The sequence below is a fragment of the Scyliorhinus torazame genome, chromosome 2 (assembly GCF_047496885.1).
Source record: "Scyliorhinus torazame isolate Kashiwa2021f chromosome 2, sScyTor2.1, whole genome shotgun sequence".
NCBI classification, from domain to species: Eukaryota; Metazoa; Chordata; class Chondrichthyes; order Carcharhiniformes; family Scyliorhinidae; genus Scyliorhinus; species Scyliorhinus torazame.
Genome location: NC_092708.1, coordinates 241343232 through 241367459, shown reverse-complemented (window position 1 = coordinate 241367459; position 24228 = coordinate 241343232). Strand labels below are relative to the sequence as shown.

Below are 24228 nucleotides of genomic sequence, written 5' to 3'. Positions count from 1 at the left end.
GAAAAAGGCCATTGTTTGATTGTTTGTCACATTTGACTACAGTGATGGAGTCTGACAATAAAACAAAACTTGTATCTGTGGAAGGGAATGCTCTAAGGTAGCAAGGTTACCATTGACTGGAATCAGTTTCTGTAGAATGGTTTCTACCGTTTGCCTCAATTCACCAACAGTATTCCAGATATATTCAGAGATGAAAATGAAAATCGCTTATTGTCACAAGTAGGCTTCAAATGAAGTTACTGTGAAAGGCCCCTAGTCGCCACATTCCGGCGCCTGTTTGGGGAGGCTGGTATGGGAATTAAACCGTGCTGCTGGCCTGCCTTGGTCTGCTTTAAAAGCCAGCTATTTAGCCCTGTGCTAGACCATCCCTTATGCAGGACAACAAATGGATAGCAAATTCGGGGCGCTCTCGCTCAAGCGAAATGAGGCCAGTGAATAGTGGGAGAGGCAGAAAACGAGAACCGCGGCAGGCGCCAAACAGTTTGCGATGCAACCGGCCCGCTCCCATAGGTGAAATTGGGATCTTGCCGTAGCGGATTGCCGTAGCGGATTGTATGGAAATAAGCCCAATTTCCATACAATATGAGCCACCCCATAGCCAATGGCCTCCCGTCATTCAGCGGCCTCCCCAGCGAGTGCTCACGCTGGCGCCAATTAGTACTCCTTTTCAAAACTTGAATCTGGTGGAAGGGCTTCGGCGGGGAGCCGACGAGGTGAGTAGCCATCTTTGCTCACAGGCAAAGATCCTGCGGCATTGGACTTGCCACCCCCGTGCTCAGCAGGGGGTGGGGGCCCCCCGGCTAGGGTGGTGGACCCTCCGCAGGGGTGGACTGCCATGTGTGGGGGTGGGGGGTGGGTTGCTGGGGGAGCAACTTTGAGTGGCACCACTATGCCAGCCCCTGGATCATGTGAACCCATCCCGGGGGCAACTCCTGTCCCTGTGCATCTGCCCCACCGACCACCTATAACCCCCACCGACTGCCGAGGCCTCTTGCCGTGCGGCTGAAGGCTATTGCTAATAGGGAATTGGCAATTGTGGTTAAGTGAGCACTTGACACAATCCACAATGGGTGGGCGAGCCATGGAGCATGTGGGAGTCTAGCATCCCAATCACACCTTGATGCATGGACATTGTGCTTGAATACTGCGGGAGGCAACGCCACACATGCAACAGCCAACATCCAAAAAGCCAGGGAATGGAACACAGCTCCGGGAATATGTCCACGGCCGGAGGGTTGTTAAGTGCCACGGGGAGGGGGGGGGGGGGGGGGGGGGAGAATGCCTGGAGAGATGGGCCAAGGGTTCGGAGGTCGGCGCGCATTGCGGAAGGAAGTGACAGAGGCATCAAACTAGTTGCGCGCAAAGTTGTTTATTGTGTTTTACTATTTCCCACCCGCCCGATGGTGCTTCCCCTGCCCTCCTAGCTCCGTTACCCCCTACCTACCCCCCCCCCCCCCCCCCCCCCCACCCCCCCACCCACCCGGTGCCCTCAGTAATCCTCGATGTGCTGTGCTCTCCTAGCTCTACCATTAGTCTTGGTGCATCCCCAGGATACAAATACGAGGTGGAGGCAGCCAGATGCTTACCAGGTCCTGTGGCCTTCGATGCCCCCGGCGGGTGTCCTCTGGGGGCTCTGGCGGCCACCGTCGCCACTCCATGGGGCGGATCCGTGTTGGCACCTGCCTCCTCCTCCTGCTCGGTGCCCATAAGGCCTGAGGTTCGGGTTGGCACCCGCCTCCTCCTCGGTGCCCACAGGGCCCTGGGGTTCGCCTTGGGACGGAGGGGCAGCTGATTCGAGCCCCAGCTACCCCTGCATAATTTGGCTCTGCCAGCCCTTGCAGTACCACATGGTCTTCACCGTCGTGTTGACATCCTCGGCGATGCTCCTCAGTGACTGGGCCATGCTCTGCAATGCCTCGGCAATGCCCACCTGCGACTGGGTCAAGCACCACAGCGCCTCTGCCAGGCTCACCTGAGAGCGGGACATGTCCCGCAGAACCTCATCAAGGTCAGCCTGGCACTGGGTCACATCCCCCAGCGAGGTGGCCATCCAAAGCTTTGACAAAGAGACACCTGGATTCGAAACGTTAGCTCTTTTCTCTCCCTACAGATGCTGCCAGACCTGCTGAGATTGTCCAGCATTTTCTCTTTTGGTTTCAGATCCAGCATTCACAATAATTTGCTTTTAAACTACTCTTTGTTATACGTCCTTGCTGTCTGTGAACAGGAACCAACACATTTACAGTTACAGAAATTAAATCTCCCTTGCTGGCTTGCAGCTCTTCAAGAGGGGATGAAAACCTTCTCACTTCTCATTATACAATATGGGCTGTGATTTGATCCTTTTATGATTGTTCTGCAAGTAACTGCTCTAACATATGTATAGCTAAGGTGTCATGAGAGAGGAGTCTTAGAACATTGGCATAAACTTCAATATTGCCCCAGCTGGTAACAGTATGTATGTTTGTAATTTTTTATAAATTTTTAGCCAGTAACTTTCTTGATTCCATTCCAACATCCTGAAACAATGGAAGGTCCCTGATGCATTTCCTGAACAGGCTGCATACAATGCAATGAATGGGTTATGGTGATTAATAAAACACAGAATTTTACAGCAGAGGAACTAGCCATTTGACCCAGCTGGTCTTTTCTGGTGTTCCTGGGCGGGATTTTACGGTCCCGCCAAAGTTGACTCGCTGCAGGGGCAGGCAAGACATGCAAGCTGCCATTAACTAGAAGACCCCGCCACCGGTCAATACAAGCCACCTCGGCACAGGGGGAAAATTGCAGCCTAGGTTTCTAATTATCCTCCTCCTATCTACTTTATATCACTCCATCAATATTCCTCCCTCACTTACCTAACTTCACATTAAATGCATCTACGCTGTTTGTCTCAACCACTCCATATTCCACAATCTCACTCTAATGTCAGCTGTGAATCAATTGACAGAATGCACACCTGTGATTTGGATGATAACAGATTCAAGTCCAATGGCAGAGATTTAAACACAAAAATCTAGACTGACATTCCAGTGCAGTACTGTGGGAGAATTATTGTCAGAGGTGCAGTCTTTTGGATGGAACTTTAAATCAAAGCCATGTCTACTCCCTTGGATGGAAGTAAAAGTTACCATGGCACTTCCTCAACAAGGAGCTGCGTAGATAATCCACGATGTCCAAGCCAATCTTTATCCCTCAAATCAATGTGATCTAAAATTGATAGCTTTGTTCCTTACATTATAACAGAGACTAGACTTCAAGAGTACGTCATTGGCTAAAAAGAGCTTTGCGAATTGCCACGCTGTGAAAGGCACTATATACGGGCTGGTTGAGCACAGTGGGCTAAAGAGCTGGCTTGTAATGGAGAACAAGGCCAGCAGCGCGGGTTCAATTCCCGTACCAGCCTCCCTGAACAGGCGCCGGAATGTGGCAACTAGGGGATTTTCACAGTAACTTCATTGAAGCCTACGTGTGACAATAAGTGATTATTAAATGCAAATTCATCTTTTAAAAGACACTTGTTTGACTTATATACCAAGAGTTGATAGCATCTGAATTTTGCCAATGATTGGTTAATGGACAAATCCAAGCCCCTGCTAAATAACAATGCACTGCGTATTTTCCTGGAGACTTGCTTCTCCTTGTATTTGATTTTAGCATTTGCTTGTCCAGTTACAGCAGGAGTTATTCCAATTGAGGTAGGCTTGTACTCAGAGGAAACCCTGCTGATGCATCGCATCTAAAATATGCTCTTCCTGTTGATCATTAGTTTTCTTCACGTGGGGAAGAAATTTCTAAGTCTCCCAGGCCCAGCTACACAGAGTTCCTATTTTAGCCATTGTTGATTTTCAGCTATTTTTATAAATTTTCTTTTTCTTTCTTTATTCTTTCATGGGATGTGGGCGTCATGGCTGGGGCAGCATTTGTTGCCCATCCCGAATTTCAGTTGAACTGAGTGGCTTGCTGGGCCATTTCAGAGGGCAGTTAAGAGTCAACCACATTTTTGTGCACCTGGAGTCACAAGTAGACATGTAGATTTCCTTCGGTAAAGGACATTAGTAAAGCAGATGGGTTTTTATGACAATCATTTCATGGTCACCAATACTGACATTAGCTTTTCAATTCCAGATTTTAATTGGCGTGGTGCAGTTTGAACCCTTGAGCATAGAGCATTAGCCTGGGTTTCTGGATTACTAGTCCAGTGACATTACCACAAGGTCACCATCGCCCCTCGTTATGCAAAACCATTGAACATTTCTATTTGGCCTTGCACCCACTTCGATTTTACATTCTTGCAGGTGTAGTTGAAGTTCTAGCAGCTGGATGTAGCTATTGGAATGACATTGCCTTGTGCATCTACGTGCGTCAGTGGTATCACACTTCTGGCTAAAACTGAATGAACAAGGAAGTTATGCCGAACTTATACAAGACATCAGTTAGACCGCAACTGGCGTTTTTATGGATAGTTCGGGGCGCCATGCTGTAAGAAGGACGTGAATGAATTGGAGAGAGTGCAGAAGAGGTTTACAAGCATGGTTCCAGGGATGACAAAACTTCAGTTGGAGAGGTTGGGACTGTTCTTGGCGAGGATAAGAGGCTAAAAGGAGATTTGATAGAGATGTTCAAGATCATGAAGGGGCTGGACAGAATAGATAGGGAGAAACTGTTCCCCCATGGAACCATAGAATTCCTACAGTGCAGGAGGCCATTCGACCCATCGAGTCTGCACCGACCCTCTGAAAGTGCACCCCACCTTGGCCCACTCCCCTTCGCCATCCCCGCAATCCCACCGAACCTGTACAGTCCTGCACATTATGGGGCAATTTTGGTATGGCCATTCCACATAACCTGCACATGGACTGTGGGAGGAAATCTGGGCACCCGCAGGAAACCCACGCAGACACAGGGAGAATGTGCAAAGTCCATATAGAGTCACCCAAGGCCAGAACTAAACCTGGGTCCCTGACGCGGTGAGGCAGCAATGCTAACCACTGTGCCACCCAATGTAACAGGATCAAGAATGAGAGGGTACAGATTTAAGGTGATTTGCAAAAGAAACAAATGTGATGTACGAAAAAACTTTTACACGCAAGTGGTTCGGCTCTGGAATGCACTGCCTGGAAGTGTGGTGGAGGCAGGTTCAAGAGGACATTAGATGATTATTTGAACAGAAACAATATGCAGGGGTACAGGGAAAAGTCAGGCACCATGTCATGATGCTCATTTGGAGAGCTGGTGCAGGCATGATGGGCCAAATGACCTCCTTCACCACTGTAACAATCCAGTGATTCTGGCTCAATTTGGAGAGGGGAAGAGGAAACAACATTGAACAATGTTGCAGTGCCACGGTGGTTTCCATCAAAATAAGAACTTAGATTTAGACAGCGGCATTCATGACATCCGGATGTTTCTCCATTTTACAGGCAAACCGTAAATATTTTTTGAATTGTCAGTGTAATAAATTTATGAAACGGTACAATTTTGACACACTGCTCTAAATTTAATTTTGTCTGTCAATTAATTTTTATTTTAAAAATAATTTTTTAAAATTTTGTTTACAAATGCATCAAACCTTTCAATGTGCAAAATTTACAGATGTAATAATAAATTTAATTGCATTTCATAAGGGGGATACAATCTACATAAATCAAACTGTGAATTCAGACAATGGTGCAGTATTGGGCATAAAATGCCAATATGCTACATTGGACTTGGATGACAGCACTCATAAGGCGCAATTCTCCAGAAAGTGTGGTAGCGAGCGGGAACAACCGCGAGCTTCCCGGCACTCAGCCCAGTGAGGCCGGCAACGCTATTTTACATTAATTGGATCATTTAACGAGGCCCCACGAGCTTCTAGTCTCAAATGAAGCTTCACCCGCTGACTCGCCGGCAACGCACTCACCAACCCACCACTAACAAGATCGAGCAGCACCTCCTCAACCAATCCCAGCCAGCTCGCAACAATGACATCCAGGAGACCGACCCCAAGATTCAGGGATGCAGATCTGGGGAGGCACCTAGCCACAGTGGAGGCCAGGAGAGATGTCCTGTTCCCCCAAAGGTCCTGGAGGGTCAGCCACAGGGCAGCCAGTGCTGCCTGGGTGAGGTGGCAGTAAGCTCTGGGAGTGTGACCAGGAGGACTGACCGCCAATGCTGGAAAGAGGTCAACGACCTACAGTGGGCAGTACGAGTGAGTAGATACCAACACCTACCCCCTGCCCCACCCGAGACCTTTCCGCCCTCACGCGAGCATTCACCCCCCCCCCAACTCTCCATGCAACCCCCAACACTCCCTCACCTCCCCTCTCCCTTCAAACCCCGAACCCTTCCTTCACTTCCCTCTCTTCAACCCCCTAACCCTCCCTTCACTCCCCCTCTCCGTTCAAATCCCCCAACTCTCCCTTCACTCTCCCTGACCCTTTAACCTCCCCCCCCCCGCCAATCATTCCTTCAAACCCTCCAACCCACCCACCACTGTGAACCATGCATGTGGCTAACGATGCCCTCTCTGGCTCGCCTCAGGAAAAGCTCTCCCACAATTACTGGGAAGGGGCCCAGACTGGCGGTGGGGTGCCAGACTTGAATGAGTGGACCCTGGAGGTGACTGAGGTGGCCAAGGACAGATCGGTCACCCACACGGAGGCTGGAGGATGCCGCAGAGGTGAGGAACCACCAGGCTCCACCCCGAGGACCTGTCCAACGTGAGTTGTTATTGCCTTACTGACTGACCCATCCCTCCCATTGACCACATGTCCATTCTCCCGCAGGTCCTCCAGCCGGCGGTGCCAGCCCATCCCAGGTGGTCCCCTCTCCTGACTCCCACGGGACCACATGGGAGGGGAGCTCAGAGTAAGACACGATCGAGGCATCACAGCTGTCATCCCCACCCTCCACCAGTGCAGATACACGCACCTCGGGAGGAAATGTTATTGGTCAAGCTTCAGGGGCACAATCTGGTGAGCACCATGGACTTCTCGTCTCAAATGAAGATTCACCCGCTGCCCTGTGGCTGATCCTCCGGGACCTTTGGGGGAACAGGACATCCCTCCTGGCCTCCACTGTGGCTAGGTGCCTCCCCAGGTCTGCATCCCTGAATCTTGGGGCCGGTCTCCTGGCCGTCATTGTTGAGAGCTGGCTGGGATTGGTTGAGCAAGTGCTGCTCGACCTTGTTAGCGGTGGGTTGGCGAGTGCGTTGCCGGTGAGTCAGCTGCTGATATACATCAGGTGGAGGCAGGAACCCCCAGGCGAGACAGCAGTCGGAGGGCTGCTGGATCCCAGGAGGAAGCTGGATCCCACCCTGATGCTGAACCTGTGGATGAGGTTTACCAGGAGCTAATGGAGACATTAGGGAGTGGTCAGGCTATTCAGAGGGAGATGTCAGCGACACTCCAGCAGATCCATGGCTGATTGGAGGAGTGACAGAGGCTACGGGCGCAGGAGAAGTCGCGGGCAATGCATGGCACTGAGACCAACACTGCTAGGGTGGCGGTCGCAGTGGAGTGCCTGATGTAAGACATGGGCACCATTAGTGAAGATGTCCAAGGCGTTGTGCAGTCAGTGACGGCCATGGCTAAGGTTTCCGGCAGAATGTTACCTTACTGGGGTATGTGACGCACTACCAGGCTGAACTTCATGAGGTTCTGGGAGACATGTCCTGTTCTCAGATGGGAATGGCTGAAGTGCGGCAGAGCTTGTCCCAGGTGGCCATTGCCGAGGCGCTGCAGAGCATGTCCCAGTCACTGAGGAGCATCGCCGAGGGCGTCAACACAACGGTGCAGACCATGGGGAGCCACCAGGGCTGGCAGAGCCAGATGATGAAGGGGTTGCTTTGGCTTGAACCAGATGCCCCTCCGTCCCGAGATGAACCCCAGGGCCTATGGTCACCGTTCGGGAGGAGGAGGCGTTGGGTGCCAACCCGGACCCATCCCATGGAGTGGGGTCAGTGGCCGCCAGCTCCCCTGAGTTCTACCCCTCTGATGAGACCACGTCTCACTCTCAGCCTCCGGAACAGGGCAGCTTGGCTGTGCATATACCGCCAAGTGTGGTGGGGCCCTCCGGCCCCAGAGGACATCGAAGACCACAGGACGAGGTAAGGAGCTGGCTGATCCACCTCTGATGTGCTTCTGTGGACATACCTAGGATGTACCGGTAAAGCTAGGAAGGCAAAGCATATTGAGAATCACTGAGGGCACTGGGGTAGGGGGGTAGGGAGGAGTAGGTAGGGAGTGGAGGTGGTGGTGGTGGTTGGGTGGGTTGGGCGGCGGCGGGGGGGGTGGGGGGGAGACGACACACACACATCAACGGGAGAGTGGAGAATTATACAACACAATAAACATCCTGGGCACTACCAGTATGATGCCTCTGTCACTTTCGTCCGCAAGCAGGCTGACCTCTGAAGACTTGGCCCACCTCTCTAGGCACCCCCCCTCCCCAGGCACACTGCATGCAGGTGATGCATGTGAGCGAGCACTCAGCAGACAGGTAGGGGTCAAACTGTGGCATAGATGGAGGGGCACCCCTGCCCTCGACAGTGACCCGCTGATGGTGCCGACACAATCCTAGCACCCTGAAAAGATGTAACTTGTACCCTGGGAGGGTAGGAGATGGAGGGCAGGGGAGATGAAGGGTGGGGGGGGGTGTAAAGTAGCTATAACAGACAGGGCCACGCCCTATGTGAATAGGCCAGGTATGAGGTCCTCCCTGCCCCCCCCGGGTTTGCCCGATCCTCACCGCTGCCGGCTGTCCTGCAGCCTCCAGCTGGTCCTCCAGTTCCTTCCTGGGCTCGTCCACCAACCTTTGATGGTCGGTGCCTTCTTTTCTTTCAATAAATGTTTTATTAAAGTTTTTCCAATGAGCATTTTTACATAACAAAAATATAAATAGATAGTAATAGAAAATAACAATAAACATAGCCCAAAGCTTACAATGAAACTACTTACACAACTGAAATTTTAATTAAATTTTTAAAAATGTTTTTAAACAGAACAAGGTGGGTTTTGTCTCCATGTCCAACTCACATTATATCAACAGTACCCCCTCCACCTGAACCCACCCCCCCCTCCCCCCAGGATGCTGCTGCTGCTGACACTTACTGCTCCCCTAGAAAGTCAAGAAAAGGTTGCCACCGCCGGGAGAACCCCATCAAGGACCTTCTCAAGGCGAACTTTATTCGCTCCAGGCTGAGGAACCCCGCCAGATCGCTAACCCAGGTCTCCACACCCGGGGGTTTCGAGTCCCTCCACATTAACAGAATCCGTCTCCGAGCTACCAGGGAGGCAAAGGCCAGTACCTCGGCCTCTTTCGCTTCCTGCACTCCCGGATCCTCCGCCACCCCAAATATCGCTACCGCTGGGCTCGCCTTCACCCGAGCGTCCAAAACCCTAGGCATCACCCTTGCAAACCCCTGCCAGAATCCTTTAAGCGCTGGGCATGCCCAAAACATATGGGCATGATTTGCCGGACTCCCCGCACAACTCGGGCCCCTGTCCTCCACCCGAAAAAACCTGCTCATTCTTGCCGCCGTTATATGCAGCCGATGCACCACCTTAAACTGGATTAATCCGAGCCTGGCACATGATGAGGAGGAGTTCACCCTGCCCAGGGCATCGGCCCACAGGCCCTCATCCAGCTCCTCCTCCCACTTGCCCTTCAACTCCCCCACTGAGGCTTCCTCTACCTCCTGCAGCTCCTGATATATGTCTGACACCTTCCCCTCCCCTACCCAGACGCCTGTGGCATCCTGGCAAAGGCAGAGAAACCTGCTGCCCGGGCATCTTGCTGGGCTTGGTCCATGTCAAAGTTGAGTAGTTTTCTGCCTGGGCAAACAGGGAATTTGTGACCTGTCGGATGCACCTGTGGCTATAACCTGCGAGATATCACACAGGTCCCTGCTCGAGCCCTGGAATGATCCCGAGGTGTAAAAGTTCAGGACTGCAGTGACCTTGTCGGCCACCGGGAATGGGTGCCCTCCTCCTCCATGTGGTGCCAAGTCCGTGAGGACAGGTGCCCCACCGTCTCCTTGTTAAGGCGGAACCGCCTGCGGCACCGCGCTGTCCGTCATCTGTTCAAATGGCTAGCGACGCCTGTACACACTTGGCCCTCAAAGGACTCCCCCACTGGGTCCCTCCCTGGATTGATGGGTGGCTGGGTCCTCAGGATGTGGGGCGGGGTCCGGCACATGGACCGCCGCCTCGAGCATCTGCAGACGCTGCCGCCACCGCCGTCTCTGGCGGCTGGCCAGCCGGCCTAGCAGCAGCACCACTAGGACAAGTTCTGCTGGGTCCAAAGTCCCTGTCATAGCGTTCAATATCTGTAAGGCATTGGAGAGGGTGTCCGACTGACAAGCAGCAGTGGCTCCCGCCCCGGGACCCTCCATTGCCCCATTGATCCCCCCCCCTTACCCCCCACATTGAACGCCCTCCCTTGAGCGAGAGCGCAATGAGGCCGGAGAATTGCGGCCATAATGTTTACTGGAAATTTTCACAAAGATGTTCAAAATATACCCCATAACCTCGACCATTGGAAAATAGGCATATTTGTGAGTCAATAAGGTCTGGTAAATAAAATGATACACTTTATCCTTTTGGTGAAATGAAGGAACTTGGGAGTCATTCTCCGACCCCCCGCCGGGTTGGAGAATCGCCGGGGGCTGCCGTGAATCCCGCCTCTGCCGGTTGCCGAAATCTCCGGCACCGGATATTCGGCAGGGGCGGGAATCGGGCCGCGCCGGTTGGCGGGCCCCCACGCTCGATTCTCCGGCCCGTATGGGCCGAAGTCCCGCCGATAAATTACCTGTCCCGCCGGCGTGGATTAAACCACCCTTTGAACGGCAGGACAAGACAGCGTGGGCGGGCTCCGGGGTCCTGGGGGGGGGGGGGCGCGGGGCGATCTGGCCCCGGGGGGGTGCCCCCACGGTGGCCTGGCCCGCGATCGGGGCCCACCGATCCGCGGGTGAGCCTGTGCCGTGGGGGCACTCTTTCCCTTCCGCCTCCGCCACGGTCTCCACCATGGTGGAGGTGGAAGAGACTCCCTCCACTGCGCATGCGTGGGAAACTTTCAGTGGCCGCTGATGCTCCCGCGCATGCGCCGCCCAGGGATGTCATTTCTGCGCCAGCTGGCGGGGCAACAAAGGCCGTTTCCGCCAGCTGGCGGGGCGGAAATTCCTCCGGCACCGGCCTAGCCCCTCAATGTTGGGGCTCGGTCCCCAAAGATGCGGAGCATTCCGCACCTTTGGGGCGGCGCGATGCCCGTCTGATTGGCGCTGTTTTGGGCGCCAGTCGGTGGACATCGCGCCGTTTCGGGAGAATGTCGCCCCTTATTTTTTAATAAGCTTAATAAATATACGTGTCTAATGAAACCAGAAAAACATACATCGGGAATTTTGTTTCACTGGATACTGAGTTAAGAAACAGAGCAGGAGGAACCTTTTGTGTTGCAGATACTTGTGGACTGCACCAGTTACAAAAGCAGGATTTAAGACTAGGTCATACAAGTTGATCAAGGAAAGGGGGTGAGGGATTATATGGGGGTTGGAAACAGAGTGGTTACCACAGACTTGTGTGGGGGATATACACCGAAACAAACTGATTGGACTGAAATGGCCAGTTTCCCTGTTGTAGTTACCATGTCACAATTTTATGATTATCATAGATTATCATAGAATTTACAGTGCAGAAGGGGGCCATTCGCCCATCGAGTCTGCACCGGCTCTTGGAAAGAGCACCCTACCCAAGGTCAACACCTCCACCCTATCCCCATAACCCAATGATGGTGGCGGGGGCAGGGGATGGGGAAGAAAACACCAGTTCTAACAAATAAAATTTGACTCAATCCCATTTGTAGATTATAGGGGCTGGTTTAGCACAGCAGGCTAAACAGCTGGCTTGAAATGCAGAACAATGCCAGCAGCACGGGTTCAATTCCCGTACCAGCCTCCCCGAACAGGCGCCGGAACGTGGCGACTAGGGGCTTTTCACAATAACTTCACTGAAGCCTACTTGTGACAATAAGCGATTATTATTAGATTATAGATTAGGGATTAATAGCCACTGTAATTACTTCTTAAATGTTCCCCAGCATCTTCATACATGTCTGTCAGCCCTCATTTACCCAATCTTCTGTTTCCCATTCTCCCCTTTAGCTTGGCTACATCCTGGGTGGTGCAGTGGTTAGCACTGCTGCCTGATGGCGCTGAGGATCTGGGTTCGATCCCAATTCCAAGTCACTTCCTTGTGGAGTTTACACATTCTCCCCGTGTCTGTGTGGGTTTCACCCCCACAACCCAAGGATCTGCAGTGTAAGTGAATTGGCCACGCTAAATTGCTCCTCAATTGGAAAAAAATAATTAGATCCTATAAATTTTGTTTTAAAACTAGCTTGGCTACATCCTCTTGCCTTTATCATCCTGTGAGCTGAACACAGCACAGACAGCGCTGCTGCTGATGTCTTCAAGCTTTCTCTCCATGTTTATATGATCACACGTGCCTTGTCTCAATAAATAAACTCACAATGTGTTTACACCATCCCTTATGAGTGATTGGTGCCTTTATACCATTATAAAAACACAAGACTAGTATCAATCAGATTTTGGATTATCAAGAGTAGTCACATTAAACTGGCTGCTGGAAAAGTTACATTTTTAATTTTTTTCAAAAACAAAGGATTTGCTTATTTATTTTCCCCATAAAGTGATGTGCACCACAACACTGCAAACAATGTGATTTTAAGAAGAGAGTGATATTTAAGAAAAATACACTGACATATTCACCTATAGCATGGGAGATATACAATAACAGCTTGTATTGATATAGCATCTTCATCGTGGCAAAACGTCCCCGAACAATTCTGAGGAGCTCAATCTGACAAAGATTAATATTGAGCTAAAGGAAGAGACATTAGGACAGCGTGGTGAAATGGTAGATTTGAGGAAGCATCTTAAAAGAATAGAAGTGATGGGGTGGATGAGGGGGGAGGGGGGGAAAGGAAGGATGCCTGGAGAGCGGTCGTATCAGTTGGTTAGACAGCTAGCGCGTGTTCAGAATAACGCCAAAAGCACAGGGTTTGATTTCCATTCTGGCTGGGGTGGACTTGGGGCTTGCTTCCTCGCCTGCAGTAAAATCACATCATAAACTGTGGGTTGGTGACCGTCAAATAATCGAGGATGCTTCCTGGAGAAGAAGAGGAGTTGAGGAGAGATTTAAGAGAGAGGGAATTCCAAAGCTTTGGACCTAGACAGCGGAAGACATGGCCATCAATGCATTGTGGTTGTACACAACAATGGTCTCTTTCCCAGTATCCACCAAGTTGATAAACAAAAAATTCAGGACATGATGCAGCATCTATCCCTGACAAAAGACTTCTTTATGCAAGTTGTGCTCCAAACCGAAATTTCTAGAACATTTTTAAAATATTTGGTGGAATGCAATGTCTCATTTACGTTTTCATAAACTAGCAAAAATAAACAAATCAGAAGATTTTGGCAAACATGTGCTTGTTTTTGAAAGAGGAAATTTACCGCTGTGCTCTATCCAAAGTGGGAGCAAATATTAGGTGAGAAGCGTGTTATCCAATGTTCTTAGGAGAAGCAGACTTCACCGAATTTCTCCAGGACCCATGAATGAAGAGGGAAATATCAACTGGTCCGGTAAATCCCACCTCATTCAAACATGACCTAGCTGGTAAAGCACCCATTACCCCAATTCCCTTCCCCGTCCATCCTACAAACATTCAATACACAAAAACAAATTCGGCCACTTGAGGGGATAAAGTTTTGGAAATTCCTCTCCCATCTCAGAGGGAAATGGAACAATCTTGAGGAGAATCAGCTATCTTCACCGACTTTCTAGAACTAGAATCATCTTCAATCCTCAGGAACCAGCTCAGCTTTATTCCGAAGGATACTTGTAAGAGTTGGGTAACCTTTTTGGCAAGGGTGAAATTTAATGCCGAAAATACTTTCTGGCACCCTATAGAAGCCATTGGTTTCATGTTGTACACATGCGTACCCTCGGTGTCCCATACACAAGCCCAAAACATAAAAAATAACTTGCATTCATATACATGAAAGCAATTTTAATCTAATCTACCTAGCAGGAAACATTTTCTCCTTCATGGCGCTGTCAGTTTGGTTTAGTTAAAATTGCACCATTGTACCTTTTGCTTCAGGGTGTCTGTCAATATAAGAGCCAAGACATTACTTTTAATGGGCGGCATGGTGGCGCAGTGATTAGCACTGCTGTCTCACGGCGCCGGGGACCCGGGTTCAATCCCAACCCCGGGTAACTGTCCATGTGGAGTTTGCACATTCTCCCCATGACTGCATAGGTCTCACCCCCACAACCAAAGATGTAGGTGGATTGGCCACGTTAAATTGCCCCTTAATTGAAAAAGAAAAGAATTGGGTACTTTAAATTTATTTAAAAAAGAAAGAAATTACTTTTGAAGTGCCATTTTGTAGTCAAACACAGCTGCAAATTTAGAAAACGAAAAGGTCCCACTTACAGCAATGAGTGAAACAAAGACTGCGAGGAAAGGATACTTCGCTCCAGGAATGATTCCATGCACAAATTGGGATATAGTATATTAAAACAAACTTTATTACTGACACCATCAGCGGGATTCTCCGACCCCCGCCGGGTCAGAGAATCCCCGGGGGGTGGCGTGAAACCCGCCCCGCCACTCCGACGCCGCGCCGGTCGGGGGCCGTTGGCAGCGCCCCCCCCCCCCCGCAATTCTCCGGGCCCCAATAGGCCGAGCGGTCGTCGGTTTCTGGCCAGTCCCACCGGTGGGAATGGCCAGAAACCGACGACCGCTCGGCCTATTGGGGGGGCCCCCACGGGCCTGGCCCACAATCGGGGCCCACCGATCTGCAGGCGGGCCTGTGCCGTGGGGGCACTCCTTCCTTCCGCGCCAGCCTCTGTAGAGCTCCGCCATGGCCGGCGCGGAGTAGGCACCCCCCCCCGCGCATGCGCAAGAATACATCGGCCGATCTGCGCATGCGCGGAACCACGGCAGCAGTTCTGCGCATGCGCTAACTCGCGTCAGCCCTTCGGCACTGTATGGCACGGCGCCAACCCCTTCGGCGTCGGCCTAGCCCCCGGAAGTGCGGAGGATTCCTCAACTTCCGGTTGGCCCGACGCTGGAGTGGTCCGCGCCATTATTTTATGCTGGAGAATCCCACCCAATAATTACTAAGTTTATCTTAAAAACAATATCTTTCAATTTCCAGTTGAACAATGTTTAACAATACAATGAAACAATTCTAACTGCGATCTTTATCTCTACTCAAAAAAAATATATCTTGTGTCACAATCCACTTTTAGATACAGTTGGCAGACTCAGGAATACTTGCTGTAAAGAGATACCTTAGATAAACCACTTTGAGCAGCAATATCTTTAAGGACCCATCTTGAAGAATCTTGCCCGTCTCTACTGTTTAAACTGCCAGCCTGAGACACTCTGGTTCCATTCACAGGCAAAATCTTTTTATTTAAACTTCTTTGAGAAGAGCTGCTAGTCTGTCCACAGTCAAATCCTTGTATTCAGAGCACACTTCTTGTCTGTTCACATCCCGATCCAAGCTAAACTGAAAACCTCAATACCTGATTGCCTCAGCCCTGCGGTCGGAGCCCCCCAGTGGCTGGTATCTGGGCCGGTTGGCATCCTGGAACTGCTGTGCCAGCCGGACACCTTGGTACTGTCAGCCTGGCACTCGGACAGTGCCTCCTGGGCACAGTGGCAGTGCCACCCAGGTGCAGCCAGAATGCCCAGGTGGCATTGCCAAGTGCAGTGCCAGGGTGCTGGGCTGGCAGTACCAAGGTGGCATTTTGCCTACACCGGGAGTTCGAGGACCCCCCCACCAAACAGGTGAGTTGTGGTGGGGGGAGTCGGGGGGGGGGGGGGGGGGAGAAGATCGGGGTACTATTTAAAAATGGCACCCCAATCTCTTCTTGCACTGAGAAGCTTCGCTTGTCGGAGCTCCTCAGCGCAGCCTAGGTGGGCGTTTGAAGCCCGAGACAAAAGTGTTGTTAGATAGCGGGGTCGTTCCCAGCACTACAGGCGCCATAGCAGACTTTATTTTGTTAGATTGCGTCCCTCATTTCAGCCCATTACGTAGTTCTAGATTTGCCTATAAGAGGAAATATCCTCTCTAGGTTTCATTAAATCCTGTAATAATACAGACGACAATGCTACCAGTGAGCCAAGGCTGACACTATGGTAAGTAACCCTGCATGGTATACACATGCCGGAAATGCATCAAACTGCACTTATCCACATTGATGGGCATTTTCAACGCATGTAACTGCACTGGATTATTTCATCTTCCCTGACTCCTGAATTAATGTGCTAGCAAACTTGAAAATTCTCTCATAAATCATTGGTAAAGATAGCATGCAGCAATGGTTTCAATACTGATTTCTGCCAGACTATTTTGCTGGATCTTTTGCGTGTAGATATGTTTTGATGAAAAACTACCCTCCACCTAGGAGACTGCACGAAGTGCTATGCATAACCAAGATTGCCCATTGATCCCACATGACAACAACTTACAACAAGGGAAAAAAAACCAGCAAAATCTTTCCTCACAAGTGCAATTTTCCTGTACTGGCAACATCCTCATAAATCTCCTCTGCAGCCTCACCAGTGCAATGACATTTATACAATGAGCTGATCAGAACTGCACACAGTACTCAAGTTGTGGCCTAACTAATGTTTCATATAGTTCTCTCTAAAAGAATTGCAATGTGACCAGTCGCTCACTGAAACACACCTGCGCACCCAGGCAAAAACTTGTCCCCAGTGTAAAATCTTTCCATGTCTGATAATAGCTCCAAGCCAGTGACACAACATTTGATTGAATCCATTTCTCATTCATACATCACTGTAACTAAAATCTATGATAGCACAGTAGGAGTGCTACACAAGAAGCAGAGTTTGCAGTGCTCGGCGAGGTCAGGAACTAACTTGAACAGGACCCCAAATTACTGATGCCAGCCAGCATGCTAGTTTCTCGAACCTGGCACTTTTAGGGAAACAGATTTGGGGCCCAGCAGGGCTAATTTTCCCCATGAAGCAGGCAGGCAGGTCGCCAATCAGACTCAGGATTGCACTGGGATTTCCAGTTGACAGTTTCCCCACAAAAGAGTGATCTAGCTGCCTGGAGGCATGCACTCAGTGCCAGGCCTGGGGGCTAGTGTTCTCGCCAGGCCTGCAGGCCCTCCCTGCTTGCCTGGGTGTGAGTGCAGCCAAAGGTATCCCTGGAGAGGGATTCCATCACCCGCCTGCTCCACCACACTCATCAATGTCAGGCTTGCTTTTTCCTTTTTTATCTGAATTTTTAAAAAAGTTGCTGAGAGTGCACCTTCATTTTGAAGCACCCTTTGAAGATGGGTGGCATCTAATTGGCACACCAGCTTTTAGATCCTATTGCCCAGAGAACCTGTATCCATTCAAATTAAAGGGGGCACCCATGTTAAAACCCTAAAGGTACCTGGTAACAGCACCATCTGGGAGGTTTCCCTCCAAGTTACTCACCACCCTGACTTGGAAATATATTGCTATTCTTTCACTGGCGATGGGTCAAAATCCTGGAATTCCCTCCCTAACAGCACTGTGGGTGTACCTACACATCTGGGGCTGCAGTGGTTCAAGAAGGCAGCTCACCACCAACTGCTGAAGGACAACTAAATGCTGGCCTAGCCAGAGGCATCCACATTCCATAAACAAATTAAAAAAGAGAGACTGCATTCCCCTGGGGTGGCCTTGAGACCCGGAAGTAGCGTTAGCTCTGTTTCCCATCCCCAAAGCAAAAATGCAGCCCAAGGTGTTTGCTCTCAGACTGCCTCTCGTCAGTCATTTGAATACACAAAACACACAATAATAATAATAATAATAATAGCTTTTTGTCACAAGTAGGCTTCAATGAAGTTACTGTGAAAAGCCCCTAGTCGCCACATTCCGGCACCTGTTCGGGGAGGCCGGTACGGGAATTGAACCCACGCTGCTGGCATTGTTCTGCATTACAAGCCAGCTGTTTAGCCCACTGTGCTAAACCAACCACAAGACTGCCACTCAGAAATATCTTCCTATAGAATAGTTGAAAACATGGGGGAAATTCAACACATTATGCTCACTTTACCTTCTTCGAAGTTGTCGAGACATATAAAACCAAGAAGCCACATATTCAAGTCTTAAAGATCAAAGATATTAATTTTAAAAGGCACTATTTGAAGAACAGTGGATATAAGAAGCAGTTAAGTACTGGTGCCAGTCTAATCACAAGAGAAGAAACAAAGTTATACACAAACAATGTCACATGAAGTAATGAAGGGGTGAAATAAATATGCTGATTGCTTACAAAATGTGTCTGGTAAATAATAATAATAATTTTTTAAATTACATGTAAATCTTAACCAAATTGCAATAAGTATTTTGTATAATGGTTCAAATAATATTGCTAAAAAAGGTGTTTTTTTCTTAAACCCTATTCTAATTGATCCCCCCCCCCATCCCGCTGCCACTGGCTTAATGTTCATTACAGACCACAATTAGTTTTACGTGGAATATCAGGTTGAAGCGGACTCAAATGGAACACCAAAGACTGTGTAACAAGGCATTCTTTTCACTATTATTTATAGGACGAAATTAAGCTGCACGTGTTTACAGGTTATGTCATAATTATAACCCAATATGCAAGATGCTTTCAAGATCTAGACACAGATATTTTAAGTGAAAGTTGTTTGGCTAGTTCCACATGCTTCCCATTTGGAAAGTATATCCTGTGTATGCACACACAAGTGTCTTTGTGCACGCATATCTTCTTTATTATTTTTACTTTTCCAATTAAGGGGCAATTTAGCATGGCCAAGCCACCTACCTTGCACTTCTTTGGGTAGTGGGGGTGAGACTCACACAGACACAGGGAGAATGTGCAAACTCCACATGGACAGTGTCCCGGGGCCAGGAGCGAACCCAGGTCCTTGGTGCTGTGTGACAGCAGTGCTAACCACTGTGCCACCGTGCCGCCCTGTGCATGCATATCTGCAGGTGTATTTTCCACACAGGACATGAACTTGTTCATTCTCTTCACAGACCCTACCGTAGTTAAGGGGTCAACAGATGGGGTATGCCAACAAATAACATTGGTGATGATGTACCACAAAAAGAGAGGCAGTTTGGAACACTCTATCTAGGAGCAACATGCCTACTCAGTAGCCTGTTTAGATGTAGTACTAATAAACAAGTGTTAAGCATATACCAGAGTATGTCTACAGTTTGTCTACCAACAAAGTTCTGCACCTAGAATCCACAGATAGAAGGTTCATTTCAGATTTGTTTTGTGTTTCCAACGTTTCCTGCTTTAGGGTTAGTTACCCAGCATCTGCAGTATCATACTTAAATATTTTCAGTGACTTTGAATCAGTGCTGGACATGGAAAGTGGATACCTCTTCATATTATTGCAACAAACGCTAATAAACTATTCCAAAACACCTCAAAGAACACTCCATGCCGCAAGCTCTATAGTAGCTTACCGCCTGAACTATAATTTGCTGGAAAATAAATTGATAAATTTGGTAGCCACATTCTTATGGTTGCCCAAATGGTTGACAATCTCAGACAAGCTAGTAAGAAGCAAAGCAATAGGATCAGTTCCGGGAGCAGGGGGAGCGACAAAATGAGATTACTAATATTCTCAAATTTTCTAAAGAGCAGAGCAAAAATGTTAAGTAACATTTTTCACAAGTTATTCCACAAAGCCATCGCAACAAAGGAAGATAAAACAAACTGCTTAAAGTAGACAGCTTAATGGCAACTCAAGCTTTCTTGGCACCACACCTGTCTAATTACCATAAGCTTCAAAGGTGGAAAGAGAAAAGGCCCATTGCCAAATTTTCCATCAGGATATTTATTTTCTTCTGCAGCTTATACATGCTTACCCAGAAGGGAAGTGGACCATTTTCAGTATGCAGAGTTTGTTACATGTACTCATTGTTCCATATTGATGTGATTACCTATCAAATGCATCCAGCATATAAAATAAATTCAAACGATCTCCTGCAGTTGGCTTCATTTAACTTCAAAATGCTCATCCGCAATTACAAAATTACTCTACCTGAGGCATGGCCTGAGGAAGCAGTGCAGGCATCCAGATCAGGGTAGGTGAACAGGTTGACACAGGAGTGTACGATTTCACAGACACACTGCCTATTCAGCAGGTTACAGCCAGAGATCTCAGGGCACAGGTCATGCTGCGGCACAACATCCTCAATAAACTCTATCTCTGCAGGAGGAAGGAAACATTGAAATTACAGATATGCAATAGAACATAGATGTTAAACATCAGCCATTCTTAACAATGCTTATATATTTAAAGGCTAAGATTTTAGAGCAGAAATGACAAGAATCTAACACTGATCAAAATCTTCAACCAGCAACTACAGCAGGGGTTCCATTTGGGGTCATGCGCGGTCCCTGCTAGAGGAGCAGTGGCGACTGTGGGGAGATGACGACGCATTCTGGATCCACTGGATTGATACTGCCATACAGGACAGGCTGGATGGCGAGACCAAAATGATCTTTAACTTCAGGAAATACATCTGGTGGCGAGTTCAATTGGGTTCAGGATGTCTGTACGCTAACTCAGTCACTGAGATTTCAATTGTGGGGAAGCCGGAGTGTATAGGTTGATGAGGCCACCCTGGAGTATTGCGTGCAGCTTTGGTGCCCTCATCTGAGGAAGGAAGTTCTTGCAATGGATGGAGCGCAGGGAAGGTTCACCAGGCTGATTTCTGGGATGGCGGGACTGTCTTTTGAGAAGAGGCTAAGTCGGTTAGGATTATATTCATTTGGAGTTTAGAGGAGCGAGGGGGGATCTCATTGAAACTTATAAAATTCTAAAAGGATTAGACAGGGTCGATTCAGAAAGAATGTCCCCCATGGTGGGGAGTCTAGAACAAAGGGTCATAGTTTGAGGATATGAGGTAAACCTTTTAGGACTGAGGTGAGGAGAGAGTTCTTCACCCTGTGAACCTATGGAATTCACTAGCACAGAAAAGTAGTTGAGGCCAACACGTTGTGTAATTTCGAGAAGAAATTAGAATTAGTTCTTGGGGATAAAGTGTTCAAGGGACATGGGAGGGAAGATGAGAACTTAATGATCAGCCATGACCATAATGAATGGCGGAGAAGGCTCAAAGGGCCGAATAGCCTTGTCCTGATTTTATTTTTTACGTTTGTTTCTATGTAAGTATGTCTCATGCTTGAGAAAGGGGTAGCTTTAAACTTTGTCTTTCTTCTCCTATCTGTCTCTTGTACAGGCTCCTTACCTTGGGGCTAACAACTCTGCTTCACAGGGGGGACAGGCTGCTGAGTGAGTGGGGAGGATTGAAAGAGGTTTGTGTGTCTGTGTGTGCGTGTACATGCACGTGGAGAGGGGCTGAAAGGGAGAGGGGCTTCACCGAGTCTTCGGTCACCTGGGAATACAGACAGTTTGGCTAAAACCTAGAGGAATATATAAAGTAATAACATTTTTACTAATTTCTTTAAAAGGATTATCATATTTATATGATGTATTAATGTATCTTGATCTATAAATACACAATATTTTGCAATTATATACTGAATGTTACTATGCTGTTTCATAGCTGTTTTGTTTTTGCTGGCATGTGGGACTCCATAATCACCAGCAATCTGTTACTTGATGCTGAAATAAACACATGCATTGCGAAAGCTGCAGCTGCTATATTTAAGCCGAGTGAGAGAATGTGAAACAAAAACAATCTGACTGACAACACCAAACTGCGAGTCAACCAAGCCAATGTCCTCAGCGAACCCCTCTACTCTGGTGACAACTGGACAACATGCGCTAGGTCGGAGAAATTATGGAACAATTTCGCTGCCTCAGATGTCATCTCAGCATCTCTTGGTAGGACAAGGTCACCAACTCAGAGGTCCTGGAGCAAGTTAATTCCATCAGCATACACTCATCGCTAAATCATTGACGTCTGCGCAGGCATGGCCATGTTCATCGGATGGATGATTGCCGTATACCGAAAGGCCGTCTGTATGGTCCACTGGCCATTGGGTCATAATCTCCAAGGCATTTATGCATCTGCTACAAGGACACTTCCAAGGGAGATGTGAAGATTGCAGACATTTCGGACAGCGGTGATCTTGAGGGTGACAACTTGGAAGAGTGAGAAGAAAGGGAAAGTTCAGCTGGTTGAGAAGAGGGCCCGGGGAAAACAGAGGCCTGTGAATCATGCACCTTCTCAGTCCACTGCCTTCCTCTGCAGTAAAGGTGGCAGAGACTGCAACGCCAGAGGGAGGCTCCTGTGCCACACCAGGCAATGTTTGACATTGGTCACCACAACAGCAGGAACCATCATCCAACGAGGCAGAGGGCTGCCACAGCACGGAGTAGAAATCTCATTTCTTTCACTGAATGCCTTCAGGGCACGAGGAATCTCTGTCAGTCGGTCACCTCCAGAATCGGAGCTGAGAATCGGTTCAGACCACCGAAATCATGGCAGGTGCCGGTTTCATACCAAGTCACAATTCTCTGTCGACTCGACAGGTGTCAATACGTTCCAGAACAAACGTACAGTAAACACCTTTGGCATATCATGAGCAGGCCCCACCCGGTATTCACCGAAGCCTCAGCGATTCTCCACCTCTACTGGGGCAAATTCCTGATGGCAAGGTTAATTTGTGCTTTCAAAAATCATGAAACAGGCTGAGGGGGAAGAGAGGGGGTAGGAAAGTATCCAACATCACCATTGTTTGCTGACAGTCGTGCCGCTGGCGAGAGGGCTTCTGCCAGGGCAAGTAGCAGGGGGTGGCCAGGAGGTGGGCTTTGGGATTGGGATGGAAGGGCACGGAACACCATGGTCACGCCTGTGCACGCCACTAACTGCCCACTAACCCCCCCCCCCCCCCCCCCCGCCCCAAGTGTTATATCTCCTTTGCAGTCAGTCAGTAAGATCTCCAGTTTCATTGTAGACTGACATAACAACTTTTAATATGACATAATGCATTGATTGGTGTTTGATGAGTGCCTAGCAAACCTAGCACCACCTGCATATTTATTTTTATTTATTCAAGGGATATGAGTGTTGCTGGCTAGGCCAACATTTATCGCTCATCCCGAATTGTCCTTGGGAAGGTGGTGAGCTGCATTCTTGAACTGCTGCAGTCCCCGAGGTGTAGGTACACCCACAGTACTGAGAGCGAGTTCCAGCATTTTGACCCAGTGACAGAGTGAAAAAATTGCAAATTTTCAAGTCAGGATAGTGAGCAACTTGGAGGAGAACCTCCAGTTGGTGGTGTTCCCAATGTGTCTGCTGCCCTTATCCTTCTAAGTGGCAGTGGTCGTGGGTTTGGAAGATGCTGTCTAAGGAGACATGCGAGTTCCTACAGTGCATCTTTAGATGGTACACATGGCTGCCACTGTTTGTCGGTGAAGGGAGTGTATGTTTATGGATGGGCTGTGTTGTCCTGAACAGCCTCTGGATTACTCATCCAGCCACAATATCAATAGGCCACTGCTTCCCCACCTCAAACTTGTAATAAAATTAAGCTGACAGACGTCACTTGATTCGAAAATGTATAATGACATAGAACAAAGAGAATGGGATTTTACACTTTTACAGGATACCTGATGTCTTCTCAAACCAATTGCAGATATCGTGTGCAGTAAGTGAATGAATTGAAAAGACTATTGTGTAACAGTTTTCTTCCTTTCCCCAAAGAAATATTGCCAAAAAGTATTTTTTGTGAGAACAGTACTCTTTTAAAATCTCGGGTCCCTCAAAAATAGCTAATTTATTTTATGCCAAGAACTTCCCGAAGGACCTGTGTGAAGTCTCTGTCTTTCTCTGTCGAACCTCCATGTGCCGGGGGCCAAGTGTTTGGAAATTAAAACTTTGCTGTGGGCAGATGACTGAGAGGCTGTCTGGAGAAAGTACATCGTGTGGCCAAGAATTCAAATGAAAATGTTATAGACGGGATGAAGACCCCGGCTGAACCACTGAAGAGCTGCTTCTGTGTCGAGTTACGTATAGATGTTACAATCAGGCCCAATTATTGGAAAACCCATGGATTTTCAAAAAATTAGTCTGTGCTACTTCCAGGATCCCCAAATAATGTCACGCTGCAGGCCAAAATGTTCACCAAAAAAATCCAATTAAATCACAAACAATATTAAAGACAACAAAAGTGTGTGGCTG

General features: G+C 48.7%; 1 protein-coding gene across 2 annotated transcripts in view; it reads right to left on the bottom strand.

Moving 5' to 3' along the window:
• LOC140396830 (cysteine-rich motor neuron 1 protein-like) overlaps window positions 1–24228 on the bottom strand; it is a 419037-nt gene that overhangs the window by 281728 nt on the left and 113081 nt on the right. For both annotated transcript variants that reach the window (XM_072485588.1, XM_072485597.1), the window contains exon 2: window positions 20115–20282. In XM_072485588.1, the coding sequence (XP_072341689.1) occupies window positions 20115–20282 (168 nt within the window). The remainder of the gene's footprint in view (window positions 1–20114; window positions 20283–24228) is intronic.